This window comes from Heloderma suspectum, chromosome 3 (genome assembly GCF_057233095.1).
Source record: "Heloderma suspectum isolate Gila_16-S chromosome 3, 16-S_ref, whole genome shotgun sequence".
Lineage (NCBI taxonomy): Eukaryota > Metazoa > Chordata > Lepidosauria > Squamata > Helodermatidae > Heloderma > Heloderma suspectum.
In genome coordinates, this window is record NC_139460.1 from 271164609 (window position 1) to 271182355 (window position 17747).

Sequence of the window (17747 nt, forward strand, 5' to 3'; positions counted from 1 at the left end):
CAACCTTTCCTCATAGGACTTAGTTTCTAGTCCCCTGATAATCTTCATTGACCTTCTCTGAACTCGTTCCAATTTATCTGAATCCTTCTTAAAGTGTAGTATCCAGAACTGGACACAGTTCTAATAGTTAATGCTGCTTGCTCTTTGTTTTTATTATTAATCTCTGGTTTTATGGTATAACAATGGTTTAGCTTTCTGTACCTTGTGTATTATATTATTTTTATTGTTTTTGTGCATTTGTCTTAAGTACTCACTTGAGCAGAAGAGTGATCCAGAAGTATTCTAAATAAACACAGCGTTCACTGCCACTGTAGCAGAGAATGACTCAGGATTGTGGGTGTCCAGCGTGCAGGTTGGGTGTGCAGCACAAGGAGTGGGAGCTTGTGATGCACCTGGACAGTCATAGAAGGACTTCTCAATCTGGGTTATGCCATAGGGCAGGCATGGGGAACATATGGCTCTCCAGATGTTATTGAACCGCAACTTCCATCAGCCCTAATCAGCATAACCAATGGCTAGGGATGATGGGAGTTGCAGTCTAACAATATTGGGAGGGTCACACATTCCCCATCCCTGCCATAGAGTCAACCTCACATTCCTGTCTGCTGCTCCAGCAGTATGCTGCTGTTGCCATCTGTGCCCCAGTTTAGCCGATTACCACCACTGATATGTGGCCCCCAAGAACTTCTCTGAAATGGAATTTGACCCTTGTGTGAAAGAGGTACATCACCCCTGATAAACACCATGCTTTTAGGCAGCGGTTGGAGCCAAACGAGATGGGATGTCAGTTGCATGAACATAAATGGCAGGTGCATCCCCGGCCAGCAGCAGCAGGACCACAGGGTGCAGGGTAGGAGAATTTAACCATTTCCCCCTGCCGTAGTCCCAGTGAAAATGAACTCCTCCCTGTGGAACTGCTATTTGCATCAGGAGGCCAATGACATCAGTGAAGGCTTCCTTCTGTGGGGGGTCTTTAGGACTATCACTGGTCTTCCCAACACCGCAGTGGTCCTGCTGCTGCTTGGGGAGAGGATGCAACTACTATTTACATCTTCTTAAAAGAAGAATGCATGTCAATTGCATTAATGCAATTGAGGTCACATCTAGTTAGGCCCATAGTTGCTCCATCATCTCAAGGATGCAGGAGTGAATTATGCTGAAAGTAGAATGCTAATCAAGCTAAATGCCTAGTTATTTAGACAGCACCAGTCTGACGTTTTTGCCCTGGATCTTCTGCAACAGTGCCATCGGAAAAAATCAGGCTTTCCTTGGTAACACTAGCAATCGAATCCCTTCTGCTGAGATATTGGAGATAAACGAGGGAGTTCCTAGCTAGCACTAGCAAGAGAAAAACTTATCTTCCAACTCGAGGCTTGTGTGTTCGTGTGAGAGAGTGCATGAATGTGTGTATGTGTGTGCACGTGCACATTTGTCTCCCCTTGGCACTGTTCAGTGCAGCCCTCAGGACCAAAAAGGTCATGCGCCCCTGCTTTAAATAGCTGTATGTACCAAATGAACAGTTCCCAGTTAATGACTGAAGTGCCACAGATTGTTTCTGCTGTTCTCACTGCACAGTATAGACCAGGAGTAAGCAACATGGTGCTCATAGATGCCAGTGCACCCCTGGTCACCTTTCTTGGTGCCCATCATGATACCCTACCCCTCCCACTTAAAAAAAAAAAAGTACACTTTTTCTCATTGGCAGCTGGGATTGCTGTGAAATAGGTGCTGAAAACTGTGGGTTCAATGGAGCTGTTTGGTGTATTAGGTCTCAGACTCCACTTCTGCCTTGTACACTGTCTTTTTGGCAGGTTACTTATCCTTTCCACACCTCCCATGGGAGCTATTTTGTGGTGGTGCCCAGGATAGATTCTCATATTGCCAAATGTGCCCACGCCCAAAAAGGTTGCCTACCCCTTGTATAGACAGTGCATTAGTGTCACTCTATCATACTATGAACTTGACTTGTAACACATTTACCAAAAAGGCTGGCTATCAAAAAAAAGATAAAATGGTGCTATGTAGAAAGCTGAGAAAAGGCAAGATTTTTTTTTTTTTAATGCCTTATAGATCTCTGCAACCAATTGGGATTCTGCACCAGCCCCTTGGCCTCTGCTGAACTGGTTAGAGCTGCTCTATAAATATCAATGGTTTGGTTTGGTTCTTTTGTTTGCCTTTTTTTTCACAATAGGCAATCTCTAATGAGTATGCATGAGGAGCCAGAGGCATTGTGGCTTCCCATGCAAAGTCATGATCCCTTCACATCCATGTATGCCTACAGATTACAAAGAGCACACACAACCTATACAGAAGGAGATAGGGAGCAAATGTATTTTTAATAGAAGAATAAATGAAAATAAACAGTGCAGATTGTTAATAGGAAAGCCTGTGAGATTCTGCTAAGTTAGACGTGGGCGTGGAATTTGGTGACTCAGACTCAACTACATGGTACTTTGAAGTTTCAACTAGCAGCTCCGTCTTTCTTTCTTACACGAAAATAAGAGTAGGGGGGCAATCTGGATGAACAGATCACTTTTTTGGCAATGAAAATCACAAGTGTGGAGAGGGGCGGTATGGATCAGGACCACAGTGGGGAGGGCAAAAGGTGAAAGCCTCCCTTCATGCTAGGGTCCTGATCCAGATCAGGCCGCATGCATTTACTTTAAAGAACAAAATATATAGCTGGTAGCTATGTCTACAAAGTGACATGTAATTTGGCCCTTGGCTGGCTTGGATTCCTCCCAACTATAAGGAGTAATCACTTAGCACTAGGCAGAAATGTTCCAAGTTAAAGGCATGTGGTATCTTAGAAGAGTGAAAGGTCTTTTTCCAGTTACTGATGTATTGCATGAAAATGTAAGAAACCAGCAGCTGCTCTCCCCACATGGGCTCAGGAGGCCTGCTCTTTCCCCACAAGAGTGTGCCGCTCACTCACGTCTGCAGTCCTTTAATCTAGCGTTGGGCAAACATGGGAGGTCTGGAGGACATTTTCACTCCCCAGACAACTCTCCTCCCTCCATGGGACACACTCTGAAAAATAAATAGAAATAAAACAAAATTGTCAGAAAACTGCTCCATAGCACTAAATCCGCCATATCTTCATTTCTTAAAAAACCACACATTTTCACCACTGCTGAGTTTGACATTGTGGGAAGGAGGGCATCAGGGGCTGCATGCGGCTTGTTGACCATGTGTTGCCCACCCCTGCTTTATCCATCCTTCCTGCTGGGCCCCATCTACATGGCACCGCTTTCACCCCATGCCCCGTTGCAGCTGCGCAGCATTGCAGCTTCAAATTAGCTTCTGGTGGTATACACTCGCGATGTACTGTGTGCTTCCCTAATAGACTCCGCCATGCCCTTTTCTTGCCATTAGATTTTAATGCGCAGCTGTGCAGTCCTGTGAGCGTGGGGATGCAACATTGCAGTGGCTGTTTTGTATTTTAGGGGTTCTGTTGTGTCTTTCCATCCCTCGTTAGGTAAAAAGTGGGTGTTCTATGCTCCTTCATTTCCATGCCATCTGTTTATCAGTTCCCCAGCCTGAGACTCTTGTGATGGTTCGCATCAGCGGTACGTGCCTACCCATCACTCTGAAATGGAGGCCGGAGCAAAGTTGATCCTCCCCCAAGAGCCCCCTGGCCCTTGGGCACTGAGTCCAAAAGCAACCATTGCGAAGATACGGAGCTGCAAAAATGTGCGAAAGTGTGATTAAATAAATGAAAACGCCTCTCTGTGCCTCTGTAACTGCACTGCTGTGAAGGGATGGGGGGGAGTACGCACGCCTACAACATGCCCACTGCAAAATGCGAAGTCAGTTCGGGGAAGGGACAGACAGCTCGCAACTGCAGGGAAACCTGCAGCAAACTAAAAAAAATCGCAGCAAAATGCCTCCTCGGAAATCCGCATTTTCCGGGAGTAAACCCTAGATGGCTGCGAAGTGGCGATTGTATCAACTGTCCCGAGGGACCTCGACTCGTAGCTGCCCTGGAGTAAAAGGTTCATGTAGATGGGGCCCTGGTCTTGTAAATACTGGGAGAGCAAGAAGATGGGTAGTCTAGAGATTGCTGTGAGTTTATGGACTTCCAAATATCTTTTGACGCACCCAGACAGCTCCATGGCCATACTAGGTGCTGCTGCCAGCTTTGGATGCACATCCATTTATTTTACTGATCTCCTCCCCCCCCCCATCCCCCAGTAATGCCCCAAATGCCTAAAGCTAGACTTCATCCTGAAGGAACTTTTTCCTGTAGCGTAGTAATCCTGTTCTCCTTTTATTTAATATAACTGAAACTGGTTCGGGAACCTGGACACAATTACAGAGGAGTAGCCATGTTACTTCTTTGCAGGGAAAACAACAAAGAGCCTTGTGGCACTGGAAAGATTAACAAATTTATTATGGCATAAGTCAGGGGTCCCCAACCTTCTTGGACCTATGGACACATTTTGGAATTCGAGAAACTGCTGTGGGCACCACCATAAAATGCCTAATCAGTGGATCGCTGCTTTGCCATCTACCTGTTGTGTCTATGGATCTTAGACTGTGTCTTATTCAGCAAAAATCTTTGTTTCATGTCTATTGGATATCACAACATCTCTTTAATAAGGGATTGTCTAATTCAGCTAATTGCTGGTTGTGCAATACAGCTAATGCTTCTTTTAAACCTATGTTTTGGCACTGTCCAGTAGTTGCTTCTTTTGTGGGGGAGGTTATTACAACAGTACAACAGAAAAATGTTGTACTGGAACAGTTTTTAATATTCACTGATGTACACGCTCTTTTCAGTTATTTTACCTGCTTCATGGAAATTAACGAATGGTCAGCGTAAATTGATTCTCTGCATCCTTTTGACAGCTAAAAACTGATATTACAACATTGGAAGGATAAGCGCTCACCTTCTATGATGCAATGGATTGAGGACCTTACAACACTTTCAGTATTTGAACAGGTAGCCTATAGACACCACCTTCAAATGGATACTTGTTTGGATATTTGGTCCACTTTTGTTGATGCCTATGTATAATTGCTAGAAAGTTGCATGCATTTCATACAATTCCATGTATGTATATTTTCAAATTTTTAAAAAATGGAGGAGGGAATTGGATGCCTGTGGGCACCACGTTGGAGACCCCTTTGCTGACACCATTGGAGGTGGGCACCTGGCATAGGTTTTCATGGACTGCAGAGCACTTCATCGAATGCATGAAGTGTTTTGTCGAGTTACAAGTGTGCGTTCGCTCCACATCCCAACTTTGTATATATACTTGTGATTCAACATAACACTTTCTGCATCTGAGAAAGTGGACTGAAGTCCATGGAAGCTCATGCCATAATAAATGTGTGAGTCTTTTGGGTGCCACAGATTCTTGGGGAAATGTAGTAGTATTTTCCAAGGCCTGGAGATGTTATTTGTCTGCAGGGACTCCAGGCCTGTATTAAATAGGACTTGTGTCTTTTTAATCACTGTTGTGTACTGAGGGTGGCTCTTGACATTGTATCTTGCAGGGGGACCAGGGAGGGAAGGAAACTTGTGCTTTCTGTTGTTGCGCTTCTTCTGTAACTTCCAGGTGTGTGTGGGAGAGGGGTCTGTATCGTCTCCATGTTGAACTGTGAGAGTCGCATAAGCTGTTCCCACATTTGCATCTTACTGCAGGGGACTTATGAGCTCTTGTCTCACTGTACAGAAGAGCCACAAAACCAAGGAAGTGCACCACTCATGCTTCTGGTTCCAGCCTCACAATTTTAACATCTGAATCCAGTCCCGGGGCAAAGTCAGCTGAGATGCAGGAGAACCGTAATTGGATCTCCTGACATTTTAATTTTTATCTAAGAGCAGCTGTGGGGACTCTGAATTTAATCAGAGCAGTGGCACTGGATAGGGATTGTTAATGCTTTCCCCAATCAAAATCCCTTCCCCCACATCCCATAGCCAAAAATATGCAGGTAGCTTGCCCTACCAGCTGTGTCAGTGCCAGCTCCAGGCTTTTGAGGGCCTTTGGGCAAGACACCTTCAGTAGGCTGCCTCCCTTAGTGAGTCTAAAAGAGAGGGCCCTAGGGATGGGCCTTTAAACCAGCATTGTCACCAGCAGCTATTACTCCTCATCTTTTTCATTATTGCCACGACTAGTTTCCTTGACAGGCACAGAGACAATGAGCAAGTAGGCAGTAGGATCTACTAGACCTCTTTCTCACCACCACCATTGTCTTGTTCAGAGTGAGAGGCAGGTAAACAAGCAGGTTGCAATGGTGAAGAGGAGTAAGTCCAGGGAGCTCTTGTCAATGGGTCCCTCCTGGGGAGGGGGCCCTAGGCAGGTGCCCAACCATGCCTACTCTTGACACTGGCCCTGATTACTGTGTCTTAAGTTAGCTGGCACATTTCTGCATGAATTCTTGCAGCCTTGCTAGCATCTACTATGCAGAAGTATGCCTCTTGTTAATATGCAAATACCCTTTACTCACTTGTAAAGATTCAACTGTAAATTGGGATTTCCTGTTGTATTAGTTAAGAGGGTGACATCATGCCACCAAAAATCAGTTACAGAGTCGCATTATAGAGGTATAAGATCAATTATTTGTCTGTCTGTTGGTTTAAAATGATTTTTGGGCTGCCTTTAATGGTAGAACCCTCTCAAGATGGTGTACAAGAAAAAAAACACTACAAAACTACTCAAAGCAAATATAGTAGAAAATCCATAAATAAATATTCATTATAAACACTTAAAAAACCGATAACTGTAAAACCTGAAGCCCACAGATGATAGAAAGGCCAGTAAAAACAAATGGGTCTTCAGAGCCTTCCAGAAGACATGCAAAGATAGTCTTTTTTGATGAATCCCTGATGAAAGCCATTTCCAAAGGTGCAGGCCACCACTGAAAAAGCCCGCTCCCTCGTACTCACCAGCCTAATTTTCCTTCAAGATTACCTTTTGCCATTCATTTGCTCCCCTCTCCCTCAGGAGATGGCTCAAGTCATTTTGGTGCCCCTGAGGCAGCAAATCCAACAGGTGCATGCTTCCCATAGTGGTAAAATGTAATACCAAATAAAACAATTGACAGATTGTTGCCCTTTTAATGAAGCACTCTGCCTTGTCCAGTTTCAGTGGTAAGTGTAGCCCTGCTCTTCATGAGAGAACATGGGATTAAGCCTCTTGTGGTCTCTATTAGTGTTATGTATTGGGGTGAGGGCTGTGTGTACTGTGGCTTAGTCATTGTTTTGAACCTTGGCAGCTCCTGTTGAGTTGGGAGTAGCAGCACTGGGTGGAGCTTCTGCTAAGTTCTGCAGTTCTGTATGTGATAAATAAAGGACAGTTGTGTTTGAGGTCTGCTGAGTCTTACAGTCATTCCCTCTACCTATGCAACAGTTAGTTTTCATAAGAAGGTAGCAGGCTCCCTCACAGGTAATGGGGACCATGCTGTTGATCTGGGTCTACTTTCCCAGTGAAGAAAGATCACTGGGCAGTGCCCCCGTGTACCGACATTGACCCTAGGCCTGGGGTCCCAATCCAGCCCTCTGGGATTCCCCCATGACACATCCACTTCCTCTCGCCCTACCCCCTTTCTCCCAACCACCATTTGTTTGGTGGTTTCCCAACACAGTTTTTTCCCCATTCTAAAAGGTTGAACTCCCTCTCCTAAGGCTAAGTTACTGCCAGTAGGAGCTTTAAGCTGCAATAAGCTGGGGGGGGGGGTATTTTGGGCCCCACCCCTTTTCCTCTCCCCCGACACCCCCCCCATCCCTGCCTGAGCCTTTTGTTTTAAAAAATCAGCGAAGCAGTTGTACTCACTTTAAAAGTAGAGTAAAATCCCCGATGCCAGTCCTAGGATGCCAAAGTGCTAAACTAGCTGGCTTTAAACCCCATCACCCAGAATAGCTCTGAGGCAAAGTATGGTGTGTGTCTCCTTTCCTTCAACTGGGATTGGTATCTGTGTGTGTGTGGGGGGGGGGGGGGCAATTCTAACTGCCACATTCCTGGTGTGAGCTGAACACCAGGGTGCTTTATTAAACCTAAAGGCAGGCCCCATCTTTTCAGAAGGCACAACACAGAGGGAATTAGCGTACTTAATTAATGCTCCTGATGAATGGCGCTGTAAAGTTTCTTAATTAAAAATTGTGTCCTTGGGGGAGATGGTCTTCAACTGAAGTTTGGTTTAATGTTTCCTTTTTTTAATTGTGTACTTATTATAATCAGGAAGTCTTTTGTTGTTGTGTATACAGAGCTGTGTTTTCTGTGGAGATACCAAGATAATGGAAGTGTGACAAGAGATAAGGGGGTCTCATGTGTCAAAGCATCTGTTCTCAAGAGTTCTCCTTGTTTGGGTTTCTCACCTGAATCGCCTAGCTTCAATCCATTCTCTCCTGAAATATGAAAAATTCCATGTTTTGGAAGGGGTGTGGGGGAACCATTCACCACCTGAAGTGGTGTGGGTGATGCTCTAGTGGTCTTGCTAGTCCAGGGTCACATGCACGTTTGCCACATCAGTGACTAGTAATGTCAACCTTGACATCAAAGTCACCTGTATTGGGGTGTCAGGTGGGGATGGGATTAAAGTTAGATACCTCCTTTCACCACAAAACCGCCACTGCCCACCGAAGTGTTTGGCAGAGAACAATGTGTGAGTAGCAACCTTTTACTTCATGGAACCTTCATGGATCAGGATGAGGGGTGTTACTAGTGGGCTCAAAGCCTCAAATCTATTTCTCTGGGTCCCACATATATTCCCCAGAGCCCTGACTGTTCATTAATGTCAATGGTAGGATTTTTTTCTTGGCCTAATTGCCACACAGGATGTAATTTTCAAAGGGGATTGCAGCTGGGGAGGGAAGGGTTAAACATCTTCACATGCTAGGACCCCCCCCCCCCCAACCTGCCAATTAAGCTTCGGAAAAAAATCTTCAATTGTTGTCAATGGAAACTTTTCTTCTAAGCTTAACTGTGTGAGGTGGAGGCAGTTTTCCTCAAGGAGGATGTTTTCCTCCAGGAGAGAGAGATGTTTGGGGGCAGGGGGAGTGAGAGATTGCAAATTAATTGTAATTGAGGAGGGATTAATGATTTGGGATGATCTGGGGCAGGGTGTAAATTAACTGAAGAGGTGAATTAATTTGAAGAATTAATTTTGAGATGATTTGGGTGAGTAATAAATTGGCTGGCTTTGCCTTCTGTGATATTTAAATCTAGTAATACTATATAAAACTATCAAATTATAGTGCTCCTCCTTCATTCGCATCAGATAGGGATGGGTTGGATATGTGGTGCACAAATAGTAAGCTGTGTAAAAGCTGTGTTTCACTTCCTGAATAAAAGCCAAAGGTAGAAATGGAATGCAGTACTTTTTTTTTTCTTTTACAATGCATCTAATACCTACTGTCAAACCAGAACCCCCAAATTTCTGAATTTGCATATAATTAGCATATGCAAATTTTATGCAGATTTGTGCCCTATGAGTCTAGGCCATGAATCTTTTCAGTGCTTAGCAACGCCCCTGATCAAGACCAATGTCTTTGAACCTCTTTTATGCTCTAATTTCTCCTTTGCTGTGGGCTGGGGCTATTATTATTAGGCTTGTGTATGCTGAAAGAAAAAAAATTAACCTGTATGGTGGTAACTCAAATTCTGTGACCTGTGTAAATAATGCAGATTAAACCTATGTAAGCATGGTTTGTTTGCATAAATTTGCTTCTGGCAATGATGAGGAAGGGCACAGAGTTATACACACTTCCACATCTATCTTTGCAGCTTCAAATAGTATTTATTTATTTATTTTATTTATTATTTAATTTATTAATCGCCCATCTGGCTGGTCACCCAGCCACTCTGGGCGATGTACAACATACAATAAAACAATAAAATTCTACAATAAAAACATTTTCTAAAATACCCTAACCCACCCCAAATGCCTGCCTGAACAGCCAATAGTAGAACCTTGGCTGAGAATGAATTTCTTAGACCAATCCGGGAGTCTATGGCTGAATGGGCTTTTGAATCCAGGCTTTCCCAGGCCATCGCTCTATCCCCTGGGCCATGCTGTCTTTTCCTCCTTGCATAGATGAGAGCACAGAAGCTCACTGGAAGCATTCAGTGACTTGCTTAAAGCTGCACAGAGCAAAGATTCTAACCCATGCCGCCTGAATTCTAATTACATCCAGCTCTGCCTAGCCCTCTGCACAGCACAGCGCAACAGTGATTGCATTCAGATGTAATTCCGAACTCTGTTTGATCCTGGGTTGTGATCCTGAATTGCAGGCAAATTATGGCTTGAGAAAACCATAGTTATGTGTTTGCATGCGGCAGCAAACTATGGTTTGCCAAGAAACCAGCAGTCCTTTAGGGAATAGCAGTGCATTAGGGGTGGAGGGAAGGGAGGAGGGAGTACATGAGTCAGAGGCTTGCTGATGCCTGCTTGTGGTGCTCCTGAATGCAGCCAATATCTGAATTGGTTGCTGTGCTAGAATCTAATGAGGTGTCTGGAATGGTTGCCTTGTGAGTTGTTTATTCATTTACACCTGTTTGGCTGAAGCCTTTTGTTGTTGTTGTTTGTTTGTTTGTTTATTTATTTATTAATCGCCCATCTGGCTGGTCACCCAGCCACTCTGGGCGATGTACAACATACAATAAAACAGTTTAAAACAATAAAATTCTACAATAAAAACATTTCCTAAAATACCCTAACCCACCCCAAATGCCTGCCTGAACAACAACGTTTTTAATGCACGACGGAAGCTCATTAAAGAGGGGGCATGACGGAGTTCCCTAGGGAGGGAGTTCCACAGAGTGGGGGCCACCACAGAAAAGGCCCTCTCCCTCGTCCCCACCAGTCTAGCTGTCCTGGCTGATGGGACAGAGAGAAGGCCATCCGAGGCTGATCTTGTTAAGCGGCCTGTCTGGTGCTGCTGGAGGCGCTCCTTAAGATAGGCTGGGCCGGAACCATATAAGGTTTTAAAGGTCAAAACCAACACCTTGAATTTGGCCTGGAAAACAACTGGTAACCAGTACAACTCCTTCAGCACTGGAGTGATGTGATCTCGCCAGCGGCTGCCTTTAATCAGGCGAGCCGCCGCGTTCTGTACCCGCTGCAGTTTCCGAACCGTCTTCAAGGGTAACCCCACGTAGAGCGCATTACAGTAGTCTAAACGAGAGGAGACCAGGGCATGTACTACCGATGGGAGCAGATGGTCGGGAAGGAAGGGGCGCAGCCGCCGTATCAGATGGAGTTGATACAGCGCTGTCCGGCTCACAGCTGACACCTGAGCCTCCATGGACAGCTGGGAGTCCAAAATGACCCCCAGGCTGCGGACCTGGTCTTTCACAGGTAGCCGTACCCCATTCAACACCAGGTCAACATCCCCCAGCCTCCTCTTGTCTCCCACCAAAAGTACCTCCTTCTTGTCAGGGTTCAGCTTCAGCTTATTCCTCCCCATCCAGCCACTCACCGTCTCCAGACGTTTGGACAGGGATTCTACGGCCAACCTTGGTGAAGATTTGAACGAGAGGTAGAGGTGCGTGTCATCCGCATATTGATGACACTGCACCCCAAACCTCCTGATGATAGCCCCCAGCGGCTTCACATAGATTTAAATAGCATCGGGGAGAGGATGGAACCCTGTGGCACCCCACAAGTAAGTGGCCACGGGTCAGAAACCTCCTCTCCCAGTGCTACCCTCTGGTACCTGCTGGAGAGGAAGGACCAGAACCACCGCAATACGGTGTCCCCAATGCCCAACCCCTCCAGGCAGTCCAGGAGGATACCGTGGTCAACGGTATCGAAAGCCGCTGAGAGGTCGAGGAGAACAAGGAAGGAGCATTCACCCCTATCCAGGGCCCTCCTCATATCATCTACCAAGGCGACCAAGGCCGTTTCTGTCCCATGCCCAGGCCTGAAGCCCGACTGAAATGGGTCTAGATAATCAGTTTCTTCCAAGTGTGCCTTCAACTGCACCACCACCACCCGCTCAATCACCTTGCCCCAAAATGGCAGATTTGAGACTGGGCGAAAGTTGTTCAAAACTTGAGGATCCAAGGAGGGCTTCTTTAAGAGCGGTCTTATCACTGCCTCCTTGAGGGCTGATGGCATTACTCCCTCCTCAAGGGAGGCGTTCACCACCACCTTGATCCCCTCACCCAGTCTCTCTCTGCAGACCATAATGAGCCAAGATGGGCAAGGATCAAGTAAGCAGGTGGTCGGCCGTACCGATGAAAGCACCTTGTCCACTTCATCAGGAGGAAGAAGCTGGAACCGATCCCACAAAACCGGTTTGCCACAGGCCGCCTCTTGCTCACTAACTGTATCCACAGCGTGCAGAGTAACACACCTAATCTGATCAATTTTATCTGCAAAGTGCCTTGCCAAGGCCTCACACGAGGCCTTAGAATGCTCCAGTGGTTCCGGAGCCACAGGACCGACCAGGCTCTGGACCACTTGGAACAGCCTCCTGGGACAGCACTCTGCAGACGCGATGGAGGCAGCATAATATTCCTTTTTTGCTGCCTTCACCGCCACGTGATAGGCTGAAGATGCAGCTCTAGCCCGTGTCTGATCGTCTTTGGAGCGAGACTTCCGCCACCGGCGCTCCATCCGTCTCACCTCCTGTTTCAGAGCTCGTAACCGCGGATAGAACCATGGTGCAGTCCAAGCCCTGTTCAGGGGGAGAGGCGTCTCGGACCCACCTGATCTAATGCCCCAGTGATTGCGGCATTCCAGCCACCCACCAGGGTCTCGACGGAGTGGCCGTTGGCGTGCCCCAGAGAATCCCCAAGCACGTTCAGGAATCCACTTGGATCCATAAGACGCTTGGGGCAGACCATTTTAATGGGTCCTCCACCCCTGTGGAGGGGTTGTGGAACCGAGAAGTCCAACGTCACCAGATAGTGATCTGACCATGACAAGGGGGTGGTGGATATACCCCCGACTTCCAGATCACTCCCCACTTCTCCAGAAACAAACACAAGGTCTAGTGCATGACCGGCTACATGGGTGGGCCCAGTTAGAATATGGTGCAACTCCCAGGAGGCCATGGTCTCCATGAAGTCCCGAGGTGCTCCTGTGAGGATGGCCTCTGAATGTACGTTGAAGTCCCCCAACACCAATAAGTTAGGGGACTGTACACGCACATCAGAGACCACCTCAAGCACCTCGGCCAGGGAGTCAGTCGTGCAGCGGGGTGGACAGTACACGAGCAGAATCCCCAGACTGCCCTTCAGGCCCAACCTCCAGTACATGCACTCAGCAACCTTCATCTCCCGGAGAGGGGGTCTGGTGAAGACCAAGGACTCTCGGTAGATAACAGCCACTCCCCCTCCCCGATCCCCAGCCCTCGGCTGCTGTGCACACGAAAATCCGGCTGGACACATGGCTACAAGGGTTGGAGCAGCAGCCTCGGCCAGCCAGGTCTCCGTAATACATGCCAGGTCTGCACCCTCATCCAGGATCATGTCATGGATGAGGGAGGTTTTCTGGGTAACAGACCTGGCATTGCAGAGCAGCAAACGAAGGCCAGAAGATGGGGTCACGCCTCCCCCAGCCATCCTTTGGCTCTGGACAGGCCCGGAGCAGGGGACAGATACTACACATCTCTCCCTCGTTCCCCTTACCTGGCATGGCCTGCCCCTAGCGCTCCGCCAGCGCCTGCCGCCCAGCCTCGGTATCTTCTGGCCCCCAACACTCCCCCCACTGCCTCCATCAGGTGGACACATACCCCCTCGCTCCCGCCTATCAGGCAGGCTACCCACCCCTAAAACCACAACAAAATCCCCCAGAAAAATACACACACCAAAAAAACAATTAAAATCCCCTTAAAAATAATGCCAGGCCGGAGTCCACAGGGAAGGCCTGGTGGTGGTGGCGGCGGCGGCGGCACTGCCACCGCAGCGCCTCTTCCCCGGTGGTGGTGGTGGCTTCTCCTGCAGGCCCTGGCTCTCCCAGGCCACCTCAGCCAGCCAGCTTATGTAGCTCCTCCAGGGAGGGGCAGGTGAAGCAGCACAGCTGGCTCGGTACCTGGGGGCCTGGTCCTGCAGGGACTGGCAGTCTGCCAGGCAGAAGTCCACAGGGAACAACCACAGGGTTGTTGTTCAGTCGTGTCTGATTCTTCGTGACCCTGACATGAAAAAAAAAATCTCAGTGCAGCCAGCATCAGCAATGGTTTGTTCTTCTGCTTGCCAGTAATACATGTGTCTCTGCTTGGGTTATTAGAGTAATAAATATAGTTTCCTCCAACATTAACATGATGGAGATATGCTCCATATTTTAGCTGGATTAAACACAAAGAACTGATCTTGCAACCACTCTTTTAAGATACTAAAAACCATAACTAATGAGCTGATTAAACTGCTTCTGATTAAGCATTTCTTTTATTCAGAGACCAGAGATTCAGAGACAGAGAGATTTGGTGACTGTTCTAAGCCATAGCAACAAAAAAACTCCCCTAAGAAATCATTCTGTTAAACAGAAGCTAGTTATAAGTCATAAACTAGGAATGACCCAAAGCTTAGCGGTGGTGATGTTGTATTGTGCTTAAAATTGCCTACTGCAATCTTCTTCTCCAGTATTCCGTTGTCTCGCCTTTGTACAGCACTCTGCTGCCTAATTTATTTACCCCCCTCATCATTCTGACCATGTGATGCCACTCCTTAAATCTCTTCACTGGTTTCCTGTCCCCTCCTGGATCCTCCACAAGCATCTTGTCTGTACTTCCAAAGACATTTTTATTCAGGCAGGCCTTTGGCACATAAGCTAGTCTGATGCTGAAGGGGATTTTGTTGTGTTGGGTGCTACTTATTTCTTTTATTGTGTGTTTTTAATAGTCAGTCAGACAGTCAGTCAGGAGATTTAATTGCATATAACCATAGGTTTTTACAGTTTTGCCACACACACAAAAAAGGAGACATAATTACAAAAAGAAAAAGGTTGAACAAGTCACTCAAATCAGTTCCTCATGTGCACAACCCATAGGAACAGCTATTAGGACTTTTGCTCTAATCTTTTTAGCAGCCGCTGAGAATAAAGCTACTTGACTGGTTACATTTGGATCTGTATCTACAAGTAGTTTACGCATTTGCTCAGCCAAAGTTGTATCAGACATTCCTCCCAACAAAGATACACGAAATATTTTCCGGGGACTGGCATACAGCACACAGAAAATATATAACATATAATATCCTCTATTTGTGGAGCCCAGCATATGCAAAGACGTTGAAGTATGAGAACATTTCCATACCTCTGATCCGAATATGCAGAAGGCATGTTTTGGAAACATAATTCTATAAATGCCTTCCTTAACTCTGAGTGAGTCAAGGAATTAAGACCATTAGAGAAAGATCGCTCACCTTTATATAGTGGTGCTACCTCCTAAATCCTATTTGCTGAATTATTTCCACATCTTTATTAGCAACTTGTGAGTATAACCTACCTCTAATTTTAACCTTAGATCCACTTAAATGAAAGGAAGCCAATGAGAGAGAAAAATGGGCCAGTCTTTCAAAACAGGAAAACATCCAACCACCCCGTTCTTCTGTTCTAAACAGCCAGTTGGTGGTCAGGCATGTCGATCAATCTTTTCAGATAAAAGAAAATGGCCTTGTTCACTCTGACAGACATTGCTGATAGCCCCACTTCAGCAGGAAGAACAGCTGGGATACTAGGAGGTAGGGGCTCTTAGACATTCATAACCTCTAGATTGTCTGTTTCATCCAACCCCCAAATCTCTGTGCCATACAGAATTTTTGCAAAGATCTTCACCTCAAATATTTTCAGTGCTGGCTGCACTAGCTGGCCTTTGCCAGTCTAGAAGCAGGCCAAGTTAATAGTCTGTTTGTCCTTCCAGGACAAACCCACTGAGAAATGCATACTAAAATACCTGTAAAATGAACATGGTGCAATACGGTGATTATCCTGGAACCAGTTACATCTCTGAGGTCTTTTGGCAAACATAATAATTTTAGTTTTATCATAATTGATTTTGAGAAATTCAGTTCTACAATAGGCTCCCAGCTTTTTAAAAATTGTGTTTTGATGTATTTGTTTTTGTGTTACGTTTTAATTCAGTTTTTATTATCTTGTATTTTGTTATTGTTAACTACCTTAAGTGCCATTTTTGGTGGAACGATAGAAGATAAATGTAATAAATAAAAGCCCTGCATTGCCTTCCCCCTCCTTATTTCTCTGCATTTGTATCTCAACATATCCCTTCTTGTGACCTTCATTCATCCAGCTCCACCGCCCTCAGCTGTCCAAAGGTCTCCTGCTCCCTGAAATGCCTCTGCCCATTTTGCTGCCTCTTATTCCTGGAACAGCTTCCCAGAATGTGTGCCTCCATGCAACCACCTCGCTGGTTTTCTTTAATTCCCTCCCCAAAACTCACATTTTTCAGGGAGCCTCTGGATCATCACCCTAGAATTATAACTTATTATAACTAAACTTATTATAACTAAGGCGAAATATGAAATAACCACATCTTCTTTTCCTGTTTACCTTTGCCCCCGTTTGCTCCTTCCTCTTTTGTTTCCCAGGATCTATTTTAGATTGTAGGGATTTGTCATTTACCTGTTCTTTGTAAAGTGCCATTTACATAGATGGCACTGCATGAATAATAATACTTAGGTGCTGTTCATAAAATTGGACTTTATTTAAAATATTCCTGACATAATTCCATCTCTGAAGCTAACAAAAACAAGTCAGTATCTAAATGAGAAAGTGTACAGAATACTGCCTTGAACTCCTTAGAGAGACAATAGGGTATGTTACAGACTGGGAAGGAGGATAACTTTCCCTATTGGTGGACCCTTTCTTTACAGGGTTCCCCAAAGCAAGAATTACTGGTAGGTTGCCACCAGTCAAGATGAACCTCCTGCCACACCTGAGTTTGTGCCATTTTCCCAATGAAATCCCCACCCACCCCCAAAACACACACACGTATTTGCCTTGATAGGAAACACATACATGAGCATGTATATTTTTTGGATGGGGCAAATGGGTGGAGGCAGTTTTCACAGGGGTAATTCACTGGGTTTTACTGTTGAAGGGTGGGATTTATACCCCGCCCTTCAAGACATTCCCATAGCAGCTTACAAGAAGTTAAAATTATAATAGTACAAATTAAAACACAAAGGGAAACAGTTAACTCCCTTCTCCCATGTCCCAGTCCCAATCCAGTGCACTCACACTGTTCTCTCACTCTCACACACCCACACACAAACATATGTCTGTGTGCATGGGTCCCCAGGCTGCTATTTGCCAAAGTCCTTAAAGAAGGTGACAATGCATTTATGCATCTCCTTTGTTAACATCTACCTTGGCCCTGAGCTTGCCCCAAAGAAGCTTGCCTTGTGGCTGATTAGCTCTCTCAGGCTTATTAGCTCTCTCAGCATCCATGGTTTTCATTTAATCTCTGGTTGTTGTTTTCCTTTCCAGTTGGGAAGACATCCCTGATCACAAGGTTCATGTATGACAGTTTTGACAACACATACCAGGTGGGTTTCATTGCCCTTGAGGGCTTCAGCTGCATGATGCATGCTAATATGAAAGAACTTTCATTTTCCTATTTTATTTCATAGCGGTGTTGCAGACAAATAAATATATTGCTCCCCCAAATGAATACTGGGAGTAGAGGAGTGCCAGATTTTCAATTTGAGCATAAACTTTCAGCTTGGCCACGTGTTCCTATCAGTACAGCTGTAGCCTCACTTGTCCTGTGCTTTCTTCTGCCAGTTTCACCTTGGCACTTCCCTATAGAGTTTAGCTGGATGTAGAGGTGGATGAGC

General features: G+C 45.9%; 1 protein-coding gene across 1 annotated transcript in view; it reads left to right on the top strand.

Annotated features, from left to right (window-relative positions):
- The window catches only part of RAB6B (RAB6B, member RAS oncogene family), a 106826-nt gene that overhangs the window by 44263 nt on the left and 44816 nt on the right, over positions 1-17747 (top strand). Inside the window, exon 2 of the mRNA XM_084846950.1 lies at positions 17398-17456. Within this exon, the coding sequence (XP_084703076.1) occupies positions 17398-17456 (59 nt within the window). The remainder of the gene's footprint in view (positions 1-17397; positions 17457-17747) is intronic.